The 19,765-nt window shown below is 37.5% G+C and overlaps 1 protein-coding gene across 1 annotated transcript in view; it reads left to right on the forward strand.

Annotated features, from left to right (window-relative positions):
• Positions 1–19,765, forward strand: part of CDC73 (cell division cycle 73) — a gene marked incomplete at its 5' end in the record, with an annotated part of 110,214 nt that overhangs the window by 9,397 nt on the left and 81,052 nt on the right. The window contains 4 exons of the mRNA XM_082484334.1: positions 74–162; positions 2,412–2,628; positions 15,120–15,218; positions 16,480–16,558. Of these exons, the coding sequence (XP_082340460.1) occupies positions 74–162; positions 2,412–2,628; positions 15,120–15,218; positions 16,480–16,558 (484 nt within the window). The remainder of the gene's footprint in view (positions 1–73; positions 163–2,411; positions 2,629–15,119; positions 15,219–16,479; positions 16,559–19,765) is intronic.

Raw genomic sequence — 19,765 nt, forward strand, 5'->3', positions numbered from 1 at the left:
GTTTGTATTTGTTTTTTTAAAGAGAATGCACAAAAAATTAAACATTAGAATTAAATGTTACTGTTACTGCTAGGATGAAGAGTGTGTGCGCCTTGACAAGGAGCGGTTGGCGGCTCGGTTGGAAGGACATAAAGAAGGTATTGTGCAAACGGAGCAGATCAGGTAGGAATAATTTTTCTTATGGATAATGCTTAATTAAAGGACTGATAATAATACTTGTGCTATTCAAGGCAGCCGGTTTTACTTCTGTCCAACAGCTCTCAGTGGGAGTCCTCCTCCCTTAGATGTTAACATTAGTAATGCCTGAGGAGGCAGAACTTCATGTCTGGTCAGACTCCTGTTGGTCAGACTTTCTGAGTGGAAGTTCAGATGGCATGGCATGCGATTTGTTTGGTTTGTCTTCAGAAGTGGTCGGACAGTTGTCCCTTGTTCCCAGCAAGTCTGGCATTTCTGCTTCCTTCTGCTATGGTGTTTAGGCAGTTGAATGCACTGAGCAGAACTGTAAGGGGAAGCTGATTATCTCGCTATTTCAAATAAAAATGTCCTGTATTGAGGGATGTCTTGCATGCAAAAGGAGGAAAACATTGTGAGAAGAGATCAAAGGGTAACACAAACTCTGTTTGAGTCTCTGCAGAGGTTAACTTCTTGCCTCTGAAGGCTACCAAAGGCTACCACTGTCATTGCCATAAGTAGTAATCAGTATTCACGTGCTTAAGAACTTGTCCATCACCTTTCCTCTTCCATTGTATCAATCCCGAATTTTGCAAAGAATCACAGTTGGTTTTGAGTCTTGCACCATATCTTCCCAAAGCCAAGCAGAAAGGAAATTAAGTTCTTGCAAGATCTCATTGATACTGAGGAACTTGGCCTTAGTAGGATACCAGACTCTAGTAGTTCATTTTTGAATACCTGAGTTCAGAAGTCTTAAAAGGTCACTGCTTAATTTCTTCAGTGTATCAGCTCCCGTAATGTAAAATGGGAGTCATGCTTCCTACAGTTAAGGTGTATGAACATGAATTAATGTACTGCTTTGCACTGGGTTTTGCAGATAAGTAGTTTTACTTGATAGACCAACAATGTTCTTGAGAAATTTCTCTTGAGCCTAAACAATACTGTGAATGCTTGTCTGTCCTTTACTGGGATTAAATTTAACAGTTAGCCTTGCAACAATTAATATAGCAGAGTTGAGGCATTTATAGAATCCATAATTACACCTAATCACATGAAAAATACATATTTTGCATGCTTCTTCCTCTGTCTCTCGTATAGGTATACTTAAAAGAAAACTATAGAGAGAAAAGAAAATCTGATTGTCATACCTGACTTAAAATCAGAAAGTCTAAGGAGCAAAAGTACACACGTTTTGTATAAACTAATAATTTGGATGCTAGCTTGAGCATATCACAACTTTGTTTTGGAGTTGTGAGACAATGCTGCAGTGAGGATTACTGAGTACTATTTGTAATTAATTTGTATTCTGTATTTACAGTTTTTTTAAAATGCTGAATGTAAAAAATGCCCTTTTAAAGGAAGTGCAAATAATGTTTACAGGCAGTGAGTTTGAACTCTGTACTTGTCACTGTTGTTACTTTGTTTAACAGCAGTACAGAAAAGTTCCCTTTCCAGTAGCTTAATTGTAAAAGGAGAATACTTCACAACCAGTACTTGTTGTATTATTTTTTCAATATAATCTCAAAAAAAAAAATTAATGTACGATTGAATTGGGTACGTGCGGTTAGGATTGCACAATTCAGTCCTTTTTTTTTTTCCTTCAGCTCAACTGCAAAGCAGTAGGGCTCACTGTTTGGCAACAAAATACTGTGTTTACGATTAAAAGCAAACAGGCAAAGATGTTGCACTCTTGGATTGAACTGAGGTACCTCAAAGACAGGTGAATGTGGACAAAGTTACTACTGTCTGTTGGTTGTTTGGCATACAGGCTCTGAAAAGGTAACATATCTTCCAAGTGGCCACATCCACGTAACAGCACCTCAGCTGAAATTTAGATTAATGCGTTGAAAGCCTCAGAGCAGCCAGGGATTGATCGACTGCACACAAAATTGTAATCCACTAAAGATAATGGGGACCTGAAATTCAGATGATGTTGTAAATGCAAGTGTTAGTCCTGATGCTTTACATTTGCAGTCTTTAATTCTGCTTGTTATAGTTGGGATTTTTTGATGTTTTCTGTGCTAATACTGGGATAGAGTCCTTTGTCAGAATTTTGATTCTCATGCCTGAAGCAGCAACGCCACTCTCATGTAATCTTCAACTATATGTAAGATGACTATTTTATGATTTATAGCGTAGCCATAATCTTTAAGCAGGATGAAGTTACTCATTCACAAATTCTTTGAATAATTGCATGAACAATTCTTCTGAGTCTCATCTGTTATTTTTTCCTCATTTAGGTCCTTGTCTGAAGCCATGTCAGTGGAAAAAATTGCTGCTATCAAGGCAAAAATCATGGCAAAGAAAAGATCCACTATCAAAACTGATCTGGATGATGACATAACTGCTCTTAAACAGAGAAGTTTTGTTGATGCTGAAGTGGATGTAACCAGAGATATTGTCAGCAGGGAGAGAGTATGGAGGACAAGAACTACAATCTTACAAAGCACAGGCAAGGTAATGCTCTGGATACCAAGCTGTTTTATGATCTGAATGACAAACTGCATTTTCTATTTTCTGTATCGCTGGCTTGTTAACTATAGATCACTGGGGGGGATTATGCTTAGTGTTCTAGGTAAAGGTAGGCTTGGAGGCTGTTGGCACAGTGACAGAAGAGTTCATTCTTACCTCATTAGTGTAAGCCTGAAATATATCTCAAAATACTTGCTTCAGCCATTTAAAAGATACCAAGTAATCGCTTAATTCCTCCTAAACAAAGCTGGCTTGAACCCTACAATTGGGAGGGCTGTATGAAAGTACCTGCAGGTTCGCAACAGACAAAAGTGGGGACTCACTGATAGAAGTAACAACACGTGGCCATTGAAAATCCAAAGGCTGCTAAACTGTGGAAAGCACCAAAGTAGTAAGGAGAGAAAATGCTAAAATGAACAAAACCAGGAAGCGTTACCATGAGGAGGCTTTTCTGTATATTTTTGTCCCTTAATCCATGTCTTTAGCTGCCCTTGGTTATGTGCCATCCAGAACATGGTTGCAAGCACAGCTGACAGCTTGCTCTCTTTGCACAGGCTTTCTTTATTGCAGTGATACTTGGCACTAAATTTCTCAAAGAAGCAGTAAGTCAATTTCTAAAAGATTGCAAATGTCTGTTTTACTGAGATTATTGTCAAATTGCATCCTTTGCTTTCACTTCCTCTTCAAGTATTGTGACAGGAAAATAATGTTTAGAAGTAAATGAGGTCCCAGTTTTTATTTGTCTTATTTTTAACAGTATTTTACATAGTGCTGATTTTCACAAGCTGGTCTTATGGCATTAGTGGTAGAATAATTTCATTCAAGAATTATGGGGTAATTACTAGGCATGTGGCACGTACCTGCATGCTACATGCAGAGTGAGTGTTGCTTCTTTGAGTCTGTGAGATTTGTAGCAATCTCACTGCTGAACAGTTGACACATTGGTAAAAGCCTTTTTAGCCATCGGAAATGTTTGTACTGAGGCATGTGGGTAGCTATTACTCCTTTAGTGAATCATTCATGGCATTTGTATCTTCATATATCTTCCAAGGGAAACTTGCAAAGATGCTGGGGAAAGAGTTGAATGTTTTGTTGTAGTCTCCTTGTAATAATAGTCAGATGAGGCAGATGATAGCAAAACCTATCTTGGGGAGAAAGACAAGAACTAAGACATCGAGTTCTTGGACTCCAGCATGCAGTTACTTTGACTCACCTGGTGAATATAGTAGGCATAATAGCAAGTCTTTTTCTTTTCGTGCAGGATTGCAGGAGCATTCTTGATAGCATGGACAGAAATCATCGAAAGTTAATGTTTATATTTTTGTACAAGTAACAGTGAGAGTAAGTAGATGGGGAAACATCTCTTATTACCCAGGGCTGTGATTTATCCCAGAACAGCTCAGGGGTTTGTGTTTGTTCGTAGGTTGCTTGGGAGGGGGTTTTGGTTGATTTTTTTTTTTTTTTTCTTTTCTTTTTCTTTTTTTTAAAGAACCCTTGTGAAGGCCTTCTCAAAAGTTGTTAGGAGACTCGGATATGTTCTCTCAGGCAGATCATTCCTTATCTACTTGCCTATTCGTTCAAAGAATTTTGATCAGGGAAGCATGATACCCCTCTGCAACCTCTGTTATGACTTTTCTGTATGATACTTGAATTGCTAATGTGCCTGATAAATCTATACCAAGCAGATAGTGAAAAATTACAGTAAAAAGAATTATCTGTAGTCTCTTCCTTCTAGAATGTTTAAACCAAAATTGACTTCAACAGTAGTTTACATACCGTATGGTGTCTGACTTTTTAATATCTGAATCCTCAAGCTCGCTCTCTCCACAGAGAAAAACTCCTGTGTGTGAACTTTCCCAGTGTTCTCTGTAGTAAACAAAGATGCAGGGATAGCTTAAGATGCAAAAGAACAACACTAGGAAGATCAGACCACAGCAAAAAGAAAATAATCTATTGTCCTTATCAGCTTTCTGGCAGGTTTCCTCTGTTTTTGATGTGTTTGAAAAAAGTACTGATTTCTCCAGCAAGATGCTTCTCAAAATTCTATGTAGATGGCAATAATCTTAGCTATATTTATGGAGTATTTGCTGTTTCTCCTTTTGGACATGTTTTCTGATTCTGAAGTTTGCTTTTTACTTCAAAAAGCCTTTTTTGCTTTATAGAACTGTTCCAGGATTTTTTTTTAAAAAAGTCTCCAGTGATGTAGTGTTCTTTTTTAATATCTTTCATGATAATTGCGTTCTGGCTTTTTAGATGCTACTTTTTATCTTGATAGCATCTTCATTGTTACGTAGCTCCCCTTGCTGAAATCATAGCAGTGGATTTTTTTTCCTTGCTGTAGGTTGTTTGTTTGTTTACAAGAATGTTGAATTTGAATGCATTGATGCTTCTGTGGTACAATATTCTTCAGCGGCTACCTCTCTAAAATAGGTACTATGGACTAAATCAAGAGGTGCTTCTTTCTGTTGTGAATCCTTTGGCCAGTTGCTCCAAGAAGTAATTACTTATCATAGCTAAAGAATTAATTGCTGCATTACTTCCCTTCTTGACATTTATCCAACCTGCAAAGTAACTGCAATCTCTCATAATTACTGATTTCTACTTTGGAAGTCTCTATACTGTCCCATTTATATTGGCAATATAGCCCCTAATGCTCTAATGAATTGGGACAGATTATCATACATTCACTATCATTCTTTGGAATTCTATGAATTTGACTCTGAGCTTCCTATAATATGTCACACAGGTCCTTTATCTGTACAACCCCCTCTGTTACCCTCTTTTGATCAGACGTTTCATTCATTCCTGGCTCTCTGTTTACTGATTTTTGTGAGGTTCCTGTTGTAAAATCAGACATTCCAGTTCACCTGTTCTCTCTTGTTTTTAAGATATCTAGGATTTGCATTTGTCTGCTTATTTTTGTTTTGCTTAGAACTTTTTGTTGAGGTATTTTTCCATAGTTTTCTCCCTGATTATTGTGCAGTTCTACCTTCTTTTGGAAATAGTGTTTGATTTAATTGCTAGTAGATGAGTCATCCTGTGCTGTCTGTTTTAAACATCTGTTGGCCTTCCCCAAGTCTGTAGTGTAGTCTTCTAGATTTTATGAATAATGTGACATTTTTATGTAATCACTTTTCAGAGCCAAATTGCATCTGTTTAGTCTAAGGGTTTTTTTCCTCTCATAGTAGCTTAATTTTAGAACTACTTGAGAGAATATATTGTTTAAGGCAATTTAATTTCAGGTTTGGCTAAAGGCATGCAACATAACATTGCTGTTTTGGTGAGTCAACCAACAGTGTAACCAACTGCAAATTTAGTCAGACTTCAAAAGCAATAAAAGTACTTGATGCTGGAGCTGCTTCTGAATTCCTCTACCATTGTTTTAAGAGCCACAATTGTTGGAGGCTTTAAGAAGTTAATTTCTTCTGTTTGTCCTCACTCTTGATGCAGTCCAGTTCTCATCTTAAGCTGCACAAACACACGGAAAAATCAGGGTAAGAGAGTTGCTATCTTCAGACCCGATACAGCTGGATGTGCTGGAGAAGAGAAGCAGTACATGTGTAGGGAGAGAGGCTTAAAGAAGAAAAAGTGGAAATTGTTTAATCTGTAGATTGATATTTGGACAAGGTGTCTTGCTGCTGGAAGTGTCTCACTGTTTTTTTTGGTGGCCTTTTTTGTGTAAAGCAGACATAATAATTTCAGATGCTTACTTACGTCACGTAAGAAGGGTACGAATGAGTTCTTGATAATGTAGTCACACCATTGACTATGGAAACTACTTTTGGAGAACAGGTTAATTTTGTCAGATTTTTATGTATGTTAAATCAATTTGAACTAAAATACTGTCTGGTGAAGATATGTCAGAATTAACATTGGCACTTTCAAAACTGCAAATCCTAGGGGAAAATACTAACAAAATATTATTTTTGTAACTTCTTTATTGAGAGAACCATTGTATATAGAACTGGATATCTTATTTGGTAGATAAAGTTTTGAAGCCATACATAGAATATTTACCATCATAAGTGTTTGGAGCGTTAAGTTTTGAATTATTGCTTTGCAGAGATTTCAGTTCTGTTGTGTATGTGTTTTTTAGATAAATGTCTGGCTGTTTTGTAAAACAAGCCATTGAACGCCAACAAAAAACTGTTTAAACTGTAATGGGTTACTTCTTTTCATGTCCTTCCTCTATCTTTCCTTCCTGAATAATCCTTTGATTTTTATAATCTCCTGTAGCAGGCTTCAGCAATCTTTTCTGAAGGAAAACCCTCCTCATTCCGTCTCTACTCTAAATGTGCTTGTGGCACTTGAATTCTTCCTGTAGGAACAAATTAAAGTAGCCTAAGCAGGAGCTTCAGCATTCACAGGTGTATTTGGAGGGTGTATTTTTGTTGGTGATGGCTGATGTACTTGATTTTTTTTTTATTTTTTTTTTTTTTTTAACGTCCCGGAGTGCTCAGAAATATTTTTTAGATAAGCAGCATGGTAACTGGGTGGGCTGGGTTGAACATGCTCTACCTTTATGTCAAAAAATCTTAAAACTAGAATCTTGGAAATGCACTAGTACTGGCCTTGTGAATTTGGAAGTCTTTGAAATGAACCAGCATTCTTGTAGGAATAGTGGGCTCTGAGCATTTCTGATGCTTTAAAAAAAAAATAAAATCTTCCATCCTTTTCTTTGTAGGGATATGCTAGATATTATTGCTAGAACTTTAAATATTGAGTAGCACTCTTCGGTCATATTTTCTTGCAGTTGCTAGTATATTAGAATTACCTTTTCTCAAGTGAACTCTAACCATACGTATGGGAGAAGTAACTTAATCCATCCTATCAAACATATGGGGAACCTTAAAGGTTATACCACATAACCTTTCTAAAGGGTTTTGACTAAGAAGCTGGAACAGTGGCTGTACACGCTTCATGCATGTGAGTCTGTACACAGACACACATTTATATATCTGTGTGCAGCAACTGCATGGGACTTGTCCAGCTGCTGGTTTGGGGGATTTCTTAGCCTCTTTTAACACACCTGTAAATCCCTACTTTGCTGTTTTCCTTGAGTCTTTTGTAAGTCTTCTGAAGACATTGCAAGGCACGAGGAGTCCAGAACGACCTGTACGGAGTCTTAATATTATTGTATGCCTGGGAACGTTCCTAGGAAAAGCAATGAAGTAGAACCATGTAAGCTGGACATGAGTAATCTGAATTTGAGGTAAATGTTTTTCTAACAGAATTGGTTGTGTATAAAACAGAGGAATGATCAGATGTAGGCTCCTTCTGAAGGTATCTGTTAACGACAGAAAAACTATTTAGAGTGTTAAAACTTGGTATGCGATCAGAGTTATGTGAAACTTGGTCCCTCTAGTTTCATAACCTTTGAATCATGAAATTGTATCTTTTTTTCAATATAAGATTGTTTCTTTATGTGCATGTAACTTGATAGGTCTAGGTTGGAATGTTGAAGCAAAGGTCTCATTTATTATTTGCTGTTGCTTCACTTCTGCGGACTGACCAATTTAATTCTCTCATAATCTGGGTAGTTAATCTTTTCCCTGTTTTGTATTTACCAAAAAATGAAGAGAATAGTCCAAATTATGGCTTTTTTATATGTATAAAAATAGTCCTCTGTCCATTGCCTGAATCAAGTAAAATGTTTTTCTGCCTTGATCCTGGTATTTTTATATTCTCTGTTCTTATGTGACTTAGATGAGGCTATCCAGTGCATATTTTTCTTAAGCTTTGTTTTGAAAGCACAAGAATCTTATTTTGTATAACAAGCAATTCGTTTAAATAAACAACTTCTTATGTGAGGGTTTTTTATTAGAAAAAAAAAAGAATAATTTTTCAGATTTGATATCTTTAGTTATTGCAGTCCTCTTGTAATGTACTAGTTAGTTATGCTTTTCCGTGGGGAAAAAAAGATTGATGATGCCCAGTGTATTGTGTATCCATAAAAAAGGAAGTTAATGCAGAAGGGAATGGAGTCAGCTGTAAATTCATTTTATAGAGCATGACTGTGAATTGTATGTATTAAATTCCATAATCTTGATTTTGTTTCCCCACTGCCCCACCCCCAGCTTCTGGGCTGTGTTTGCATGTTTAGTGATGGAGGCAGCCAGAACTGAGTAAGATGATTGGAATTTATAGCTGACCTAGCTAGAGGGATTAGCATTTTCCTGGTATGTGGCATTTACCTTGGATGTAACCGACAATTGCAAATTTATCTAATGCGGTGTCTTGCCCTGAACTATCTCAGAACGTTATTCCTTTGTGGTTTTCTGTATAGCAGAAACTTTTCATTTTCCCCCAAATGAAGCTCAGCTTTGTGGTGGTCAGTATTTTACTTTTGTGTTACCACCTGGAAAATATTGCCACTGCAGTTAGTATTTGCATACTTTATTTTTTATTTTCATGTCTTTTATTTGTAGGGTTAATCCTTTTAACAGTAACTAACATTTTTGAAGTAAATGCTGTGAGAAACCACTTTCTCAGTTACTTTCAATTCTCATGTTTTGTTCATTCTTACTAGTGATGCTTTTGAGCATTCTTACTAGTGATGTCACCTGTGAGTGGATTAATAATATACTAGTTATATTCACAATTCCAGTAAATTCTCTTATATGATCTTGTAACTGGAAAATATTTAAATTAAAATAATTTTATAGCAAGACTAATAGTATTTCAGTCATTTTTGACAGCTAAAAGGTCTGAGGGTAAAATTTTGGATATTTTAAAATAAATTGATTCTAAAAGCAACTTTATGTTTGGGCTCTAGGTGGCAGAATTGTTCTGTGTTCTTGAAATTCACAATAGCGCTGAACATAGTAGCAAGATTGAAAAAGTGAAGCTGTGCCAAGTTAATAACAACTAGTATCCTCATTAGTGCTTTCAAATGGAACAAGCATGTGGTTTTAGAATGGCTGTGCAGAAGTGTAATGGCATGGGATAGCTTAAGTTTCCAAACTCTACTCTATCCTGTCTTAGCTTACTTCCTAAACCTGGGAAGACTCTTGTATTGCTGCTAGGCATTAGTGCAGGTGTTTTGAATACAGCACTTAAAGGTAAGATGGGCCAGATTATAAAAATTATATTTATACTGAGTAATAATGAACCTTGTTTTGTAAATAGGTACATCAAATTTGTCTGAAAAATCCGTAGAATAAAGCATTATGTTTCCTGAAAGAAAATTTAGGTCAGCTGTAAAGTAACTTCACCATTCTTAAGCACTTCTTACAGAACTATTTTATAAAACATATTTCCATATGCTGCATTCATAGGAGAAATAAACTCAGGATTATGTATGTGGGGGATTTTTGAGCAGATTTTACACTGTGCTGTATCTTCAGGGTATTATAGTGTTGCTGCTCTTTCATACTTCTGAATTTGCCTTTGTGCTATTTAAAATTGTTTCAGTTGTCTTTCACATAATACTCTTGCTTATAAAAATTTACTGAAGGTAATACAGAACAAGCGAGGAGTGGAACTTTTTAGTGAAAACATATTTTCAATTCAGTACAGTGGACTATAGTAATATTTAACCAAACTTTTTGACTGAAACATAAAGAAATGTTTATTTGATTCCCAGAGTAGCTTTTTGTGAAAGGAAGTGTCTGCTTTTTATTTTTCCCCAGCAGTTAGTAATAAGTTTCATCAATAGTTTTTTTTAGAGGTTCCCTAATCTGACAGTTTAAAAAAATTGTCATGTACTGTGCTTCAGTTCGTTACCTATATAAATTCCAGTACTTTATTGCAAATTTCTTAAACTACTGCTGTCCTGAAAGCACAAATAAGATGACCTATTTATTAGGGTGGTTCTTTTTAAAATTGTCTGTGTGGTAGTATGCTTGTTGTGTGACTTTTTGTAGTATGGTATGTACAGGTCAAAAGTGTATGGAGGGTAGTTTGAGCGGTAACGTGAGCTCTCTGCAAATGCACCTGTCAGTGCAGTTGAGCATCTTCTGCATTTTATGTGTTGTTCAAATGAAAGAAAATAAGGAAAATGGGAGAAGGACTGGAGGAAAGCCAATGTCACTTCAGTCTTCAAAAAGGGTGAGAAGGATGATCTGGAAAACTACAGGCCGGTCAGCCTCACTTCCATCCCTGGAAAGATGATGGAACAGCTTGTTCTGGGTGTCATCTCCAAGCACCTGGAAGAAAAGAAGGTTATCAGAAGTAGTCAACACGGATTCACCAAGGGGAAGTCATGTCTGACTAATCTGATAGCCTATGATGTGGTGACTGAATGGGTGGATGAGGGGAGGGCAGTGGGTGTTGTCTACCTTGAATTCGACAAGGCTTTTGGCACTGTCTCCCACATCATCCTCACAAGCAAGCTTAGGAAGTGTGAGTTACATGAATGGACAGTGGATTGAGAACTGGCTGACAGATAGAGCTTAGAGGGTTGTGCTTAGTGGTGCAGAGTCTAGTTGGAGGTCTGTAACGAGTGGTGTCCCTCAGGGGTCAGTACTGGTTCCAGTCCTGTTCAATATATTCATCAGTGACCTGGATGAAGGGATAGAGTGTACCATCAGGAAGTGTGCTGATGACACAAAACTGGGAGGAGTGGCTGACACGCCAGAAGGCTGTGCTGCCTTACAGCGTGACCTGGACAGACTGGAGAGTTGGGCAGAGAGAAACCTTATGAAATTCAACAAGGGCAAGTGTAGGGTACTGCACCTGGGGAGGAATAACCCCATGGATCAGTACATGTTGGGGGCTGACCTCCTGGAGAGCAGCTCTGTGGAAAGGGACTTGGGACTCCTGGTGGACAACAGGCTGACCATGAGCCAACAATGTGCCCTGGTGGCCAAGAAGGTGAATGGCATCCTGGGGTGCATCAAGAAGAGTGTGGCCAGCAGGTCGAGGGAGGTCATCCTCCCCCTCTACTCTGCCTTGGTGAGGCCGCATCTGGAGTACTGTGTCCAGTTCTGGGCTCCCCAGTTCAAGAAAGACGGGGATCTGTTGGAGAGGGTCCAGCAAAGGGCTGCAAAGATGATTAGGGGATTAGAATGTGTCTCCTATGAGGAAAGGCTGAGGGACTTGGGTCTTTTTAGTCTAGAGAAAAGAAGATTGAGGGGGGATCTTATTAATGCTTATTAATAGTTAAAGGGAGAGTGCCAGGGGGATGGGACCAGTCTTTTTTTCAGTGTTGCCTGGTGATAGGACAAGAGGTAACGGGCGCAAATTTGAACATACAAAGTTCCATCTTAACACGAGGAGGAACTTCTTTACTTTGAAGGTGGCAGAGCACTGGAACAGGCTGCCTGGAGAGGTTGTGGAGTCTCCCTCTCTGGAGACATTCAAAACCCGCCTGGACGCCGTCCTGTGCAACTTGCTGTAGGTGACCCTGCTCTGGCAGGAGGGTTGGACTAGATGATCTCCAGAGGTCATTTCCAACCCTGACCATACTGTGATATAGCATCTCTGCCAGCCAATTTTGAGAGTTTACATGCTGTTGCAGGCTTTCCTAAAAAAACTGTGATTCTTTTTCTGTAAGATGATTGACTATGTTTATCTGAACATAGCTGCTGTTATAGATTGTCTTCTGGCTACCATTGTTTTCCCTTCCATTTTACATCTAGTGCATGAATCCTCTTTTTAGAGGCATGAGTGAGGATGAGAAGAAAAATCTATTACAGTAGAGCTTTATTTAAGACAATAACAAAAGCCTGATTTGGTAGTTGCTGTAACATTTTGTTTCTGGTTTTTGTGTTTTTTTTTTTTCCTTCTTTCCCCAATGTGGTGTATTATTATTAGGTGTAGACATGGTTGGAATCAACAGAGAGAGCTTTCAGGAGAGTAGCAGTGCTCTAGGCAGCTAACAACAAGAATCGATGGAATTGTCCTTTTACCTACGAAGGATTTTCTTAAGCATTGTTTTTTAAAGCATGTTCAGATTTTTTTAAGACTCTGTGCAGATAAACAGATTTCTTTTCTTCTTCTTCTTCTGCTCTGTCCCCAGATCAGAAGTTTTTGGTAATAAAAATGTTGCACGTCGTATTTAAATTTAACTAAATCTAGGGCAGGAGCTAGGGGATATTCATATTCTGATCTCTGAAGGGATGAACAATGAAAACTTAGCGGTCTTGCAACTCTGCAGGGCTTTGCAAATCAGTTGGTACCTGCAGTGGACTTCCTGCTCCATCATTTTCTGTCACAGTAATGTAATCCCACATCCTTGACCAAGTCAATGAACAGCAAGATGATGATATTAGTTCGAGTGCTTGTTAAAACGCTGCTGTGATTTTTCCCTTCCAAACAGATATTAGTTGCGGCCTTGTGGGGCCTGCATTTTTGTGCTGTGGAAAAAAGATGTCAGCAAGAACACTTTGTAATTCCATGCTTATTAGTGACTTCTTTTCAGCAGATGGGAGAAAAACCTGTGGTGTTTTTTGTTTGGGGTTTTTTGTGGGTTGGTTTGTTTGTGTTTGTTTTTTTTTTCCCCTGAAAGAATTTAAAATTTGGTCCAGGACATGTAATTTCAGGCTATTAAAATTTGAGATGCTAAAATGCCTTTGAAAAAGTCATAATTTGAAATTTAAGGTCACTTCAAGAGTATGTTAACTGTAGGTTTTGTGAATGAAATATGGATGTGAAAGCTGGTCGTAGCTTCCTTGTGACTGAAAGATGATTGGGCTTCTCCATAGATGATCATGCTTACAAAATTCCTCCTCTTGTTATTTAATTAGTTCCTCCTCCTGAATTTCAGAAGACTGAGTAGCTTGTCGTTTCCAAGAGACAGTATGTGATAAAGCACAGCAATGACAAGAATTGTGATTGATATGCTGCCCAGTCCACAGTTTAGGAGAAATCTCTGAATTTCCAGTAAAAGCGTGTAGTTTAAACTTATTTTCTGAAGAACAGAGCTGATTTTGAGTATCCTCATATAAATAAGTGCATGGCTCAGAGCTCTTTAAAGTTGTTGTTCCCCCCCCCCCCGGATTTTTGTGACTGAAAAGAACTTCAAATACAGTTTTGTGTGAGTTCTTTCAGTCTTTGTGAAAAGAACTGGGTTTGCCTGAGGAATGGCTTTGCCTTTATAAGTGGTTTTTGGTGGTCTTCCAGTTCCTGCCCCTCTGGCTTGGAGCAGATTGACAACATGCTGATGGAGGTCAAGTGAAATAAGCTTAGAGAAGCTTTGTGTTACAGCGCTCTCTAAATGATTTCTGCAAAATTCACCCCAGAAGTCTTTGTTTCATGATTAATGCTTTTGTTTTGGAACGCCAATGGTGTTAATTAACACCACTTCAGTGTTAGTATACAATACTCTGGAAGAATCTAAGCATTTTGTGAGTACTTTATACTATAACCAGTAAAACAGCCATTTTCCTTAATCAATTAAAGGTTTCTTTTACTGATAAACCATTACTGAAAATTGTCAGTAATGACTTACATTGTATACACATATCTCTTTAGCTTAAAATGCCTGTTGAGTGGTAATTTAATAAGTATGCGCCTCTCAAAAGTTTATCGTTTACATTTTTGTTTAGAATAAAGCAGTCCTAATATTACCAGGAGGAATGTGTTTTAAAAGCCTTGATCAGTGTAATTTTTTCAGTTGTGCCTCAATGACTTGGTGGTTATCTGACAAAACACTGCATGAAGTTATTAGAATTATGCTGGATCACTCGAATTAAGGATTTGTGAATGTGGTTTCTGTACTTGCTTCCTCCATTTTAAAATGAAAGGCTCTACCGCTGAAATTATTTGGTGCCAAGTGGAGTGAAGTCGTAATTCAAAACAAATATTAAAAGAACTGCACCTCAGTGTGACGGGGTTGTGCTCGTGGACTATTAACAACCAGTTGAAGCATGTTCTGCTCTGCTCAAGAGCTTTGCTGGTAAGCCCAGGAGGTGGCTGCCTGTCTGCTTTGCCTCAGCTGCTCCATGCAGGATCAGGGAAGGCCTCCTGAAGGTTCATAAAGACCCTTCCCGAAGAGTAGCTGAGTATGCTTGGGTGGAGGAAAGCTGCTTGTAGTGTAGGGTTGGGCAGACAGAGGAACTGTACCCAAGACATCCTGTCAGGATGCCAAAAGTGAGCAGACAGGCCTCATTAGTGGATACATACCTGGGCCTCAGAGATTAGACTTGTCCTGGAAGTCTTGAGTAAAAGTTTTTCCTTCTTGCTACAGCGTGAAGAATTCCAAAGGAACTGTAAGGCCATGGTAGGCAAGCCAGGAGAAGATTACAGGCATTTTGTGAATAGTCCAGTTTACCTTGTGGCATAATGAAGCCACTTAGATTTCGCCAAGTGTGGGCCTTAAAGAGTAGGGGGTAGCAACGATGCCTTAGAACTCTGTTTATGTTTGGATCCTCTCACAGAAAAATAATCAGAAAACATGTATTAAAAAAATTGGTGCACAGGTTTTGTTTTTCTGTGAAGCACAAGTTAACCAAATGGTGTCTTCAACCTGTGGTGTTCTTATGTGAAATGCAAATAGTCAGCAAGGTTCACGGGTTATCTGATGTGTTTTTCAGAACTTTGCCAAGAATATTTTTGCAATTCTTCAATCAGTAAAAGCCAGAGAAGAAGGCCGAGCACCTGAGCAAAGACCTGCACCAAACACAGCACCAACGGTAAGAGCAGCGCTTTGATGACTATGAAGGCTGTGACACCAAAAGTGAGAGCAGAGTGTCATGTCATTATTAAACACAAAATTTGTTTTGGCCTAGTTCCAGTGAGTGCACAACTTTAAAGCATAACTTCAGAGACATTCTTTGACTTAAATTACATTTATTGGTATTTAAAGAGTTTAATATATTAGTTTAATTTGTTCAATATGTTCTTGTTACTTAGATTAAACTGCTAGTGCCAGCTTCTGTGTCTATGAGACACTGGTGACATCCTGCATCTATTTGCAAGAAATGTATTAGATGAGACTACTGCCATTTCAAACAAAATGTTTTGCTGTTTTTCTGACAGATAGGGTGGCAAATCTTTAAGAATCTGGAACATGACTCATGAGTGGGAACAGCTTGAACCAGCTTTCTTTTGCTGTAATAAATCAGAAGGACAGACTTAAAGCTTTATTGTTTAAGTCTATCTAGGTATTAGACAGGATTTGTTTTGTATTGGGCTGTTTACTATTGAGTTCTATTAAACCTAATAAATTTTTCAACTTAGTGGCAGTCTATTATAAAAGCTATTTAGTCATCCTTGGATTTGTTTTTGCTGGTACTGCATTTAACAAATAACTAAATCTAAATAGTAAGATGAATTTCAAGTTTTATATTTGCGTTGTGTTGAATTTTGTAAATTGTGCATGGGACTATTTAAAAGTCCCATTCAGAATAGTTGTGAATACATAACAGCCATCCACAAAAAAGATTGGATTTATATTTAGTGTGCTTCTAGATTGGCACTTTTTAAAAACTTTTTTTCCTGGAATGCCTTTTTTCCCCTCCAAATTTGTTCTTATTCTGTAGGTTTAGCAGAATTTTAGCTTAATCAGGCTGGCAAGGAACATTTTGTGTGTGTGGCTGAATGCTTAATCATGGCTGTCAGTTGACAGTTCCCCTCCCGCCCCCCTGCTTGAGATATTGTGTAAACTCAGTGATTCTATAAAACTTAGACATTTTAGCTAATGTAGTTTGTTACTGCTACTTTACTTTTGTCTCAGGTTGTTGTCATTGTTTTCAGTATGTACTTCTAAACTGCATTTCTGTAAGACTGTGAGTGAATGTTGAGGGGAAACTTCAGAAGTTTTCAAATGCATTGAAACTTCTACATAAGTGAACTAACTTTATACTCTTGAGCGGTTCCATGTAATACTTCATGAATTTCAAAACTCATCAAATATCTTTTAGTATGTTTTACAAATCTTATTATCTGTTTTAGGATCCCACTTTACGAAACAAGCAACCTATTCCAGCTGCCTATAACAGATACGATCAGGAAAGATTCAAAGGCAAAGAGGGTAAGTTGACTGCAATGCTCCTCTTAAAAGAAAAATAATTGGGAAATGAAACTGATGAGTTATAAAGTTCAGGTTAGGGGATTTTCTGTGCCTTTTTTTTTCAAACCTAAGAAAAGGCCAAAAAAAGGCTGTAGCTAGGCCTAAAGATAGCTTTTTCAAGTAATAAAGTTGAAAAATATTATTTATTAGAAATTATTTCTACCTCTTAGGAAGCAAACTGAAAGTGTAAAACCAAAACTTCTTGGGGGAAAAAATTAATTATTTCTTTGCGGAAAGTCATATGTAATTAATAAAAAGCAGAACTGCAAATATGACTGTCAGATGCATAAAATGAAGTAGATTGCCTGTCCTCAATCAATCACAATTACTTTATGAGTTGCTTCCAGTAATTACAAGTAAATATTATTAGCTTGTTATGTCTCTTTAAATTAAAAAAAAAACCTAGTAACAGCAGTGCAAAATATTAGCTCTCTTCTGAAAAGATGGAAATAATCTACAATATTTAAGAATTTTCACTTATTTTAAAACAGGGTGGAAAGTTGAACTTGAGTGATGATTTGTCTTTCTAACTCAAAACTTTTCTTCTGTCCCCCTTGCGCTTTTTTTTATCTTCTGTTTTAGTACCAGTTCTAGTTATTTCATGTTCACGTCTTGCTGTGGTTTTGTTTTGCAAATCCTGTTTGTTGTAGTTGGATGATTATGTTTCTTGCAGGCAAGGCAAATTTTGTTGCACTTGAGTTGCCTTTCTCTTCTAGTTCTCAAACAAAATCATTCTTTAATGAAACTTCCCAGGCATGCTTCAAAGGGCTTTGTTTTCTGACTGCAAGAACTTAAATGCTGCTAAATGCTATTTTAAACTGTAGATGAAGAATTCAGCTTGCATCTTTTAGAGTATTTGGTTTTGTCCAAGTTAGTTCTGCTTTTTATTCAGGGAAACTGAATAATATTCATATGCTGTCTATGTGAATTCTCAGTTTTTGTGGAAGTGCTGAACTGTAGCTGATTGCGTTCAATTTTATATTGAAATGACATGATCACTTTTGCTATATAAATAAGTAAAAAGCATGAGTATATTACAGTACTACTAGGATATTCAGTTTTAATTGTAACTGGAGAAAGAAAGGCATAAAATAAAACACCAAGAGAATTTCATGCCATAACAAATTTGTGAAGGTTATGTTTTCCTTGCATCTCATACTGGATAATGTACAAGAATTTCAGAATCTGATTGTAGCCATCTCTGAAGCTATTTAAGAAAAAAAAGTTTTGTAAATATGCACTTACATACGAATACATCCTTTAGGTGTATGGATTTTTGTGTGTGTGAAAATTACTATAAGAAATTTGGTCAGATGTTCTATTATATCCTCTTGAAGTCTTTTCCCTGTTGGCCTCAATATACTTTTATTTCAGTGCAGTGGTTTTTATTTACTACTATTAATTTAGAATTGCGGGGGGGGGGAGGGCGAGGGTGGAGAAAAAAGCCAAAGCAGGATATTTGCTAGCTTTTTCAGCATTGAAAACAATCTACAAGTAGCATCCATGAAGAATTCATTGTTATAATAAGAGCCAAGGGAATTTGGGAAAGGAAGAAAAGAAAAGAAAAAAAAAAACAAAAAAAAACCCACAAAACACAACAAAACCAACATTCCATGAATATTTCTACTAGTACTTCTTCAGTTTGCTTCTGATAATAGTTTAAATACAGAGTTAATTTTGTGTTTCAGTTTTCTAGGTGTATTTAAAGAAATGCATAGTTTAAGAATAGCACTGGTGTAATAGCAAGTTAAAAAAGTGTAGGCTAGCATTGGAAATGCAAATTAGGTGTTCAAAAGACTGTATTTCAAAGACAAGATTGACTTATGAAAGGTACTGATACGGCATTTATGGAAGTTCTGTAGAACTAGTAATTAATGTCTGGATTTCTTAGGAGAGGACTTAAAGATATTGCAGATCTTCCTCAGCTCCAAATTAACCTTAGAAAATAACAGAAGATCTTATTTACTTCTGGGGTATTCTATTATAAAACTATAAAATTATAGTCTAACTGAAACTCACAATACCGGTAGTTTTTGAAAGCCATAATTACACATTAAGGTTTTCCTGTGCCATTCAGCATTAGTAATGTGATTTGCTTAAAACTGAACTATACACATACCTTGCAACCGTATCACAAGTGAACTCATTCCTTAATGGATTTTTAATTTAATTGCCCTCAAAATTAAGTTGTGACCCCCAAATATTCAGTGCAAAAGTGAGGTTGCAAGCAGAAACAGTCATAAATAAGAGTAAATTAAGGCATTTATCATTCCTTAGAGACTATTTTTTTACAGTTAATCTAGTAAGAACTTGGAATCACACGTGTTTGTGGAAAGCTTGCAGTATTGGGGATTTTGGGAAAGAAGTCTGAAGGAAAAGAAGGATGATTATTTAAGTTCTAGGTATAATAACTTGCAGTCTTTGTACCATTGTATCCATGTTTATTAGTAATCATGGATAACAGCTGAGATAAAGTTGAACCCTATAGATTTGTGTCACTCTGAAGGGTTTCCACATCTTACCCTATATGACTGTGCGTGTGGTTGGCTAGCGATTGTGGAAGGGAGGGTAGTATGATGGATGTAACAGTGTGTGCAGTAGTGATCCTGGCTAAAGATTGAAGCAAAGCCAAGAGAGGCAACATAGAATCATAGAATAGTTTAGGTTGGAAAGGGATTATGGAGTTCCAACCCCCCTGCCATAGACAGGGACACCTCCCACTAGACCAGGTTGCTCAAAGCCCCATCCAGCCTGGCCTAGAACATCTCCAGGGATGGAGCTGCCACAACCTGTTCCAGCGCCTCACAACCCTCAGAGTGAAAAATTTCTTCCTAATATCTGTTCTAAATCTACCTTCTTCCAATTTGAAGCCATTCCCCCTCATCCTGTCACTACATGACCTTGTAAAAAGTCCCTCTCCCTCTCTCCTTTAGGTGCCCTTTTGGTACTAAAAGGCCACAATAAGGTCTCCCTGGAGCCTTCTCCAGGCTGAACAACCCCAACCCCAACTCTCTCAGTGTGTCCTCATAGGAGAGGTGCTCCAGCCCTCTGATCATCTTAGTGGCCCTCCTCTGGACTCACTACAACAGGTCCATGTCCTTCTTATGTTGGGGAGTCCAGAGCTGGATGCATTACTCCAGGTGGGGTCTCACGAGAGTGGAGTAGAGG

Source organism: Vanellus vanellus (assembly GCF_965231255.1).
Source record: "Vanellus vanellus genome assembly, chromosome: 5".
Taxonomy (NCBI): Eukaryota; Metazoa; Chordata; class Aves; order Charadriiformes; family Charadriidae; genus Vanellus; species Vanellus vanellus.